The sequence below is a fragment of the Panthera leo genome, chromosome E1 (genome assembly GCF_018350215.1).
Source record: "Panthera leo isolate Ple1 chromosome E1, P.leo_Ple1_pat1.1, whole genome shotgun sequence".
NCBI lineage: Eukaryota > Metazoa > Chordata > Mammalia > Carnivora > Felidae > Panthera > Panthera leo.
The window spans coordinates 42,600,860-42,609,428 of record NC_056692.1 but is presented as its reverse complement, the minus strand read 5'-3'; the positions used below and the strand labels follow the sequence as shown (position 1 = coordinate 42,609,428).

At 58.5% G+C, this 8,569-nt stretch overlaps 1 protein-coding gene across 1 annotated transcript; it reads left to right on the top strand.

Moving 5' to 3' along the window:
• The first annotated feature begins 1,470 nt into the window (after nucleotides 1-1,470).
• Nucleotides 1,471-8,228, top strand: C1QL1 (complement C1q like 1). The gene is made up of 2 exons (XM_042916869.1): nucleotides 1,471-2,067; nucleotides 7,551-8,228. The coding sequence occupies exons 1-2, from the start codon at nucleotides 1,471-1,473 to the stop codon at nucleotides 7,728-7,730; spliced, it is 777 nt and encodes a 258-aa protein (XP_042772803.1). The 3' UTR covers nucleotides 7,731-8,228.
• The last annotated feature ends 341 nt before the right edge of the window (nucleotides 8,229-8,569 follow it).

The window sequence follows — 8,569 nt, the reverse complement described above, 5'->3', positions numbered from 1 at the left end:
CAGCACGAGCGAGGCCTCAAATAATGTGACAAATATTTTGATGGAAGCAGACACATTTCCGTTTATGCAACCTAAACACTTTACTGCACTTGAGGAAGAGGATTGCCTCATGCAACCTGACGGGGAGAAGATTTAGGGGGCTGCTGAGGAAGCTAGGGTGGAGGAGGAGCTAAGGGGCTGGAGGAGACCTATCCCCCCTCTTGGAGGCTTGAAAAGGGAGCTACCACTCAGGGATTGTTTGCATTGGTCAGAATGTAGAAATGAGGTGGGGTGCCCACTTTCTTATTTAGGGCTCCCACTTCTCCCTTGTCTGAAAGCAGGGATAAGAGGTGTCATAAGAGGAAAATGGAGGACCCTACACAACCCCCAGGAAAAAGCAGCCTTGTCTGGCCTGGAGCTCGGTGAGGAAGGGGCAGAGGCAAGGAGGTATGGGTAGAATATCCTGCCCATCCTGGAGGAAGATGGGTCCAGGGAACAGCCAGCTGGGCGCCAGAAAAGAGGAGGGCCAGCTGCTGTCAGTGCTCGCAGATCTCGCACCCTGACAGGCACACCATCCTCAGATCTCCTGGATGGGTGGTCTGCGAGGCCTGAGTGCAGAATGCCCCCCCCCCCCCCGTCCCCATCTTCCTTTTGCCTTCCTCTCTTCTTCCCTCTCATCCTCTTCCTGGTCCTTTTTCTGCTCCCCGCTTCATACTCCCCTCAATTGTTCTCTATCCCCGTAGACTGGGGAACCCGCGACCCAGCCTCCACACCCTGCGTGCGGTGGCCCCTGGAGCCTCCCTTCCCGGTTTTCTTCGAAACAAACCCTCGAGGCCTCTCCTCTCTGTCTCCCTCGGCGCTCTCTAGCTCTCCCTGTAGCCCTCTCGTCCACTCGGCTTTCGGCCTCTACTCCCCCATCTCCTGTAGGAGACTCTGCTGTTTCCCAGACTCTAGTATCCTCCCCATTTCCGAATCTCAGCCTCTAGCTCGCGGAGTCTCCGGGTTCCTCTCTGGGCTCTGGCCTTCATCTCCGCGGCCCCGCCCGCGGCCCCGCCCCCCTGGGTGGGCGGAGCCCTTCCGCCAGCGGCCCAATTAGGTGCCGACCCCGCCCGCAGCCCCACCCCTCGCGGGCGCGGAGCCGCGCGGAGCTGGTGGGGCGGGGCGGGGCGGAGGGGGCGGTGGCCCGAGCGCGAGGAGGCGGGAGGAGCCGGGCAGGACGCGGCTGCCGCCGCTCTCAGTCCGGCCGCGCAGCGGGAGGGAGGCGCGAGGCAGGAGCCGGCGGCTGGGCTCGGCAGCGCATCCAGCGCAGCGCGGCGCTCCGGGCCCGGCCCCATGCCCGCAGCCCCGCCGGACCGCCCTTGAGCGCGGGCGTCCTGCCCGCGCCCCCCGCCCGCCGGCACCATTGCCCCGACGGCGCGGCCGGGCGGCCCGGCGCTCCCCAGGCTCCGCGCCGGCCGGAAAACGCTGCTGGCGGCCGCCGCGGGCGTGGTGATGCTGCTGGTGCTGGTGGTGCTCATCCCCGTGCTGGTGAGCTCGGGAGGCCCGGACGGCCACTATGAGATGCTGGGCACCTGCCGCATGGTATGCGACCCCTACCCCGCGCGGGGCCCCGGCCCCGGCGCGCGGCCCGACGGCGGCGACGCCCTGAGCGAGCAGAGCGGCGCGCCCCCGCCTTCCACGCTGGTGCAGGGCCCCCAGGGGAAGCCGGGCCGCACAGGCAAGCCGGGCCCCCCCGGACCCCCTGGGGATCCAGGTCCTCCGGGTCCTGTGGGGCCACCCGGGGAGAAGGGTGAGCCGGGCAAGACCGGCCCTCCCGGGCTGCCGGGTGCAGGGGGCAGCGGCGCAATCAGCACGGCCACCTACACCACGGTGCCACGCGTGGCCTTCTACGCCGGCCTCAAGAACCCTCACGAGGGTTACGAGGTGCTCAAGTTCGACGACGTGGTCACTAACCTAGGCAACAACTACGACGCGACCAGCGGCAAGTTTACGTGCAACATTCCCGGCACCTACTTTTTCACCTACCACGTCCTCATGCGAGGCGGCGACGGCACCAGTATGTGGGCGGACCTCTGCAAGAACGGCCAGGTGGGCCCGGCGGGGGCATGGGGCTGGCCTGGGGGCAGGGCACCCAGGGAGCCAGGGGCATAGGGTACCAGCGAGCACAGGTAGAGACCCTACAGCGGCCCCGCTTAGGCATCACATGCGGGGATGGTGGGCCTGTTGGCACTAACTCTTCGGTTCCTGGGCACTGGCTGCAAGGCAGACGCCGCTGGGCACCTGCGCGCGGCTTGGAAATGAGGGAGATAAATGCAAATAATCACAGCGCAGGGCTCCCAGGCGCGCGGACTGGTCCTTGGGGGCTTGGCCCTCGGGAAGCGATATCTGAGAGCTGGAATTCTGGTTGATACCAGCGGGCAATTAGGGGAGGGCAATGATGGGCTCTAGGGAAGGCAGCCTCCGCGCCCGCGGGCGTCCAGGCGCACCGCTAGGCGCGCAAGCCAAGGAGAGCTGTAGGAGATGTTTTGGGCACAGAGGCAAAGGGAGCCAGGGGCGCGAAGCCTTAGCTGCAATCCATCCTCCGCCCTTGAGAAGGGACCACTGCGCCGATCTGACGCCCTTTGCAAAACGCGGGGCTGCCCGGCCGCTTCCCACCGTGTCAGAGCTACAGGCGCAGGAAAGCAACCTCTGGGGGGAAAAGTTTTTCCTCCTGAGGGAGGCAAAGAGGTGGAAACTCCCCCTCCCTTGATCTTGCAGCTGCAGCTCTTGCCTCCAGGAGTGTCAGGGGATCCTCTGCGTTCACTTTCCCCGTCCCAAAGACTGAAGCTAGCAGGCAGCTAGGTGGGCTCCTTGGTACTGTGAGGGTAGTACATGGTGCTCTTCCTGCAACTGCTGCCCCAGAACCAGCCTCGACCTAATCCTGCCCTAGGGGGACAGTTTTGCCCAGCTCACTCTCCTTTTGTTACTCCCTCCCTTTCCAGGGCTCCCAGACCACGATGGCCTAGGGCCACTGGGGGGGGGGGGGGGGGGAGGGCGGTGAGGCGGAGCATTCCTGTGGAAGGAGACCAGCATGGGTCAGAACTAAAGCTAGGATGGTGGGAGTTGGGAAGAAATTTCCTGCAACTGGGACCCCGGACCCTGTTGGAATCCTTCCCACTGCAGGTAGACCCTGGCTTGGGGGTGGGGGAAAGGACAGGCCTGGGAGTCAGCACAAAGACTACCAGGCACTTGTAAGTCTGCCCCCTCTTCTTTCTCTCCTGCCTGCCTCTTTCTCCTACTCTGTCTCTTGTCCCCGTCTGTCTCCTGTGTCTACCAGTCCTATCTGTCTCTCCTGAGTCTCTGGCCTCTCTCCCCCCAGGCTTAACACCCCTCTTTATTCCTTGAGTGTTTCTCTCTCACTTGGTCTCTATGAGGCTTCCCGTGTCTCTCCTCTTTGTCCTTGGTTCCTGACCAAATGGGAGGCCTCAGTATCCAGTGAGAGCTCACTCTGCAGACAGCCCCACGATTTCCCTTATTAATCACCAATAAAGGATGCAGCAATGTCACCTTCATCAATAGAATTTCTTCCTTTCCCAAAGAAAGTTTGGGCTGGCACCGAGCTGAGATCTAAGGGGACTGGGGGCCCATTTTGTCTGGATAGGAAGCTGGTCACCAGAGCACCAGTGGGCCCTAGGCCTTGTACCACCTCAGGAGGTTCCAGTGGGGCTCCAGAGATGAGGCACGAGGAGACCCCAAAGGTGATGTCTGCTTGGGCAGGATCACTTGCTTCAGTCACTGGGAGGTGAAACCATCTCAAAGCCTCTTCCCCCTTCAGTAGGGGCAAGGCACTGGCACAACCTGACAAAGAGGTACTCACTGGAGGTGGGACCACAGGCTAGTAGAAAATAGGAGGTGGCTTTAACTAGGGGGTTCACAGATCCAGCATTTTAACAGTTACTCAGACCATGCCCCCCCCCCCACTAAAAACTGGGGCCTACACCCCTCTCCCGTACGTTCTTTGTGACTTGTCCTTCTAGATTGCTCAAAAGACTCGTTAAGTCTCGCTAGTCATCCCACGTACTCACTTCGAGCCCCGACTAAGAGGCAGGTTTGGAGCTAGGTAGCAGGGGTTTGATCCACTTGCCCTACAGGACCTCATGGTCTGTGCAGGAGAGATAATAGTAACCACCCAATAACACACCCCAGCGATTGGTGTGTTAGAGGGGGATTGGGGGCCCAGCTGGCAACTCCCATCCCTAAATGTGTTAGCTGGAGGGAATGATTCACTGGTGCCTGCCCCCACTCAGACCAACCTGGTCAGGGGAGAGGATGGCAAAACTGGGCTGGTCCCCAAGGTGAGGAGACATGGCTAGGGAGGAAATAAAAAGGTCAAGTGCAGGGAAAGGCTGGCTCAGAGGTAGAAGAGGACATTCAAGTGAGCAGAGACAAAATGATGGCTCTGGGCAATGGACGGGAACAGAACAGAGGGGCTTCTGCCTCCCATGGCTGCAAGACCTGGGGCACTGCTGGGCTCTGTGCTTTTCCTTTCTGGCTTCCTGCCTGAAGAAATGCTTCCAGAATTTCCTCAGGAAGGCAGGACTGAAATTGGTCCTTGGCCTTTCCCTCGGCAAGATAGGGAGGGGAGAGGTCACTGAAGCGCTGAGTCCCCCACTCTGTCCTTGCCTGAGGCCCACCAGCCCCTCTCCCCAAGGGGAGCCTTGAGTCACCACTGTGTAGCCCAAGGACACCAAGGCCTGGTCTTTAGGACATGGGGATCTGAGGAGCCCGAGGAAGGGGCTGTAAGTTAGGAGTGGGTGCCCTGAGTGAGGTAAGCTCCCTGCAGCTGCCTCAAATATCCACAGTTCGGGTGTCAGGGAAGACATGAAATTAATACACTGGGCCAGGAGAGAGGGGCTGTGTGGGGATGGACCAGGGTCTATGGCCAGGGTGCCACTTGTCCAGGGCAGGGACTTTGGGGAGGTGAATATCACAAACGGGGAAGGGCTTGGACAACAGAACCTGAGTGAGGTGAGAGATGGGGTGGTAGATAAATTGAGGACTCCAGCATAAAGGCCTCACTGGAGTTCAGCCTGATGCCTGACAGTGGGAGAGGGGCTCCCCACTGTCCTTTTTTAGCTAGCCCTGAATGCTTTTCACAGCACAGAGCACAGTGCCTAACTCAGCAGGGACCCAGGAAATATGTGAAAGCACAAGTGTCCCCTGTGGGCCAGGCTGGTTGCCTGTGGGAGCCACTCCTGTACATCCAACACCCCAGCACTGATCCGGGGGCAGGAGCTTGTTTCATGGGTTCTCCCCACTCCTCCCTCCAGGGCCCTGGTCAGACCACTGCCTCAGTTTCCCTTCCCCTGGCAGCCCTTGAGGAGGTGATTCTACAGCGCCCCCTCGTGACAAGTCCCAGACTTGCTTTCCTACTTCCATGGCAGCCTCAATTCCCCAAATTTCCCCATGGCCTCCAGAAGCTGGATGCCTCAACTGTTTCCTGTCTCAGGCAGAGAATCAGGACCCCTGGGTTCCATTCCTGGATCCCCCTACTATCTAAGGATGGAAGGGCATCAATTTTTCCTGCCTCCGTGGATAATTAGGATAATCACAGTAACAATCATGGTGATGAATAAATAATAAACATAAGCATAAGAGTTCTGATGCCTGTCACATCACCAGGAGATTCCTGATGACAGATGATTGTGTTCTAATGGATTTGGCTATTAAGAAGCACACTGTTTTAATGAGTTAAGGCTCAATTAATCTGGGTAATAAAAATAATTGTTATTAGTAGTAATTTATTAGCAAAGATAATGAAATGCATACGTAATAATAAATACTATGAGGATTAGGGCCCAGGGAACAATATAGAAGTTGGCTGCTTTCTTTCAGCACTTTCCTAGTAACACAAAGCCCCATCAAGATTAAAAATTTTTCCCCCACCATCTGAAGGCTTTTATAAAGGTGGCAGTGGTGAGGCGGGATCTTCTCATCCTTTTTCTGAACAGAGAAATTGAGCTTTTTGAAAGACAGCATCTTCCCCTCATTTGCTTTTCCCCACCTTTAGCTGAACTGTGAGTTTTCCCAGCTAAGTGTCCCCAAACGGTTCTTGCCCCTGGTCGGGGGAAGAAGAGATTGAGGGGAGAGAAGGGACTGGAAGGATCTGGGCTTTAAATGGCAGCCAGCATGCAAATACGCTGGGTGCCCCCGTTGTAGCATTGCTGCTGACTCAGCAGCTTCGGCACAGCTGACCTGCAGTTCTGTCTCCTGCCCAGGAAGGAGAATGGACCCTTCCCCTAATTTGGCTTGGTCCAGCCCAGACTGTTAGCCTTTGGGAGAGCTGCCTTCAGGGAAGGGGCTGGTTGGAGAGGGGCTGTTGAAAAGCCTGACTGAGAGAACCCCACTCAATGCAGCCTCCCCCCAACACAAGCCTGCACCTTGGAGATGTCCCCTGTCTTCCCATTCTCCACCCAGGCTATCCTGGAAAGGCCCCAGATCCTATGGCTCAGGTCCTGTGTTGCCTCAGTTGGAGAGGAATGCCTGGAGGGAATTTGTTCACCATCACTCACCCTCAGTATCTAATGATTATAGTCGGAGCCCCCAGAAGTGACCAGCAGACTTCACACACAAATGTTGGTGCCCTCTTGCTTCATTGAACTGCCTGTCCCTCCCCTCACCCATCAAAACAAGGACTGGCAGGGATAGCAGATCAGACTGAGGATCACACAAAGATGGAAAGCCTGGATTCCCTCCCTCCACCCACTTCCTTTCTACCACTCTGTGGTGAGACAGGAGGAGCCCAAGGTCCTCTGTGGGTGGGATAATAGTCACAGGTATAGCTATAGCTCTTTGGAGGCCAGGATGCAGGCTCTATCTGAGCCTTGGGAGGGGAAATAATTACCAGACCTTCCATCTCACTGCTCCAGTATGAAAGACCCCAGAACGAACTACAGACAAGGAGTTGAAATACTGGGTTCTGGTACTAGGGTGGTTGCTTAGTAGCCACCTGGCATTAGTCTAGCCACCTGACCTATGGGGCCAAGGTGTCCATCCCTGTGTCCATCCGCTGACATAAGAACAGGTGGGTGTGGCTGAAAGGTAAGGCATTATTGTTACAATTAAAGCAGAGAGGAAGGGATAAGGAGAGAAGGGATGGCCCTCCATCCCCTGGTGTTCCAGAGAATTCCTCTCTGCAAGGAGGGAGTTCCAGGCTGGGCCATCCCTGAAGGCGTTGTTGACGTCCTCTGCAGGCCAGACGGTAAGACCTAGAGGAGTTAAGGAGGCCAACTCCACCTTGATTCCTAATTCAGACCCAGATTACACCTGCCCTAGAAATCCAGGGCTCCTCTATAACCCATTCCCAAAACATACACTTATGATTGGAAGGGGTGGGGGATGACGCGAGAGAAGCAGGCAGAGTTGAAGGCAGGTTTTTAGGGCCTCCAGATCCTACCCACGTGGCTGCCTTACCTCTGACAGTCCCCCTCCCTCCCCGACCCTACTTCTCTCCCTCCTCCCCCTACCCTCTCACACACACCATCCCTACTCTCCCCACCCCCTTATTCCCACCCCCACCCCCACCCCCGCAGGTGCGCGCCAGCGCCATAGCCCAGGATGCAGACCAGAACTATGACTACGCCAGCAACAGCGTGATCCTGCACCTGGACGCGGGGGATGAGGTCTTCATCAAACTCGACGGAGGCAAAGCGCACGGCGGCAACAGCAACAAATACAGCACATTTTCCGGCTTCATCATCTACTCCGACTGAGCTCCCCGCGTCCCCCTCCGTCCCCTACCCAGCTCCCCCCTCCCCCGGGGCCCCCCTCCCAGCGGGCTGAGGGCGACCCAACCCCTCGCTGCCCTAGCCCTGGCTGCCGGCCCTCCCTGGCTATGACGCCCCCGGCTCGCCCTCATCACCACCCGGGACGCCGGCTAGGCTCTCCTTGCCCGTTCGCCCTCGCCGCAGAGCCGGGTCCAGAGCGCACCGTCGCGGTTCCCGGGAGGCGCTGTCGACCGCCCCCGCCCTGGCCCGCGCTGTATATTTGTACAATAGGACTGTTTATTACCCACCCAGCTCGTCAGCCCGCCCCAGACTGGGGACAGGTCTTGGCGGGGTCCCTTCCTGTGCTCGGATGCGCTGCCCTCCCGCTCCGGGGTAGCGCCTCCTGGGAGAGGGGTGGGTTGGGGCTGGATAGCGTCCCAGCACCTGCTAAAGCCCCAGCCCGGCTGCGCCCCGTCTGACCAAAGCTCTAATAAAAACACTTCCATCCCACTGGCTTTGGGTCTGTGCCCTAGAGAGGAGCTGCAGGAGGGGACCATGAACCCTGCCTTCTTCCAGAAAGGGAAGAGGTCTGCTGGAAGTTTCCCATGGATCTGGGGGCAGCCAGGTCCCAGAATCACAGCTGCTCTGGGAGGAGGTGGGCCAAGGGGCCCAATGCTCACCACAGCCCAAGCGTGCCTGGGCAGCAGAAACAGGAAGCAGCCCAGTTACATCATCCTCTTCCATGGTGGAAAAGTTTCATTTGTTTGACCTGGAAAGTGGCATCAGCAAGGTTTAAACTGGGACACCTGGGCTCTCAATCTGGTACCACTGTGTGTGATCTTGGG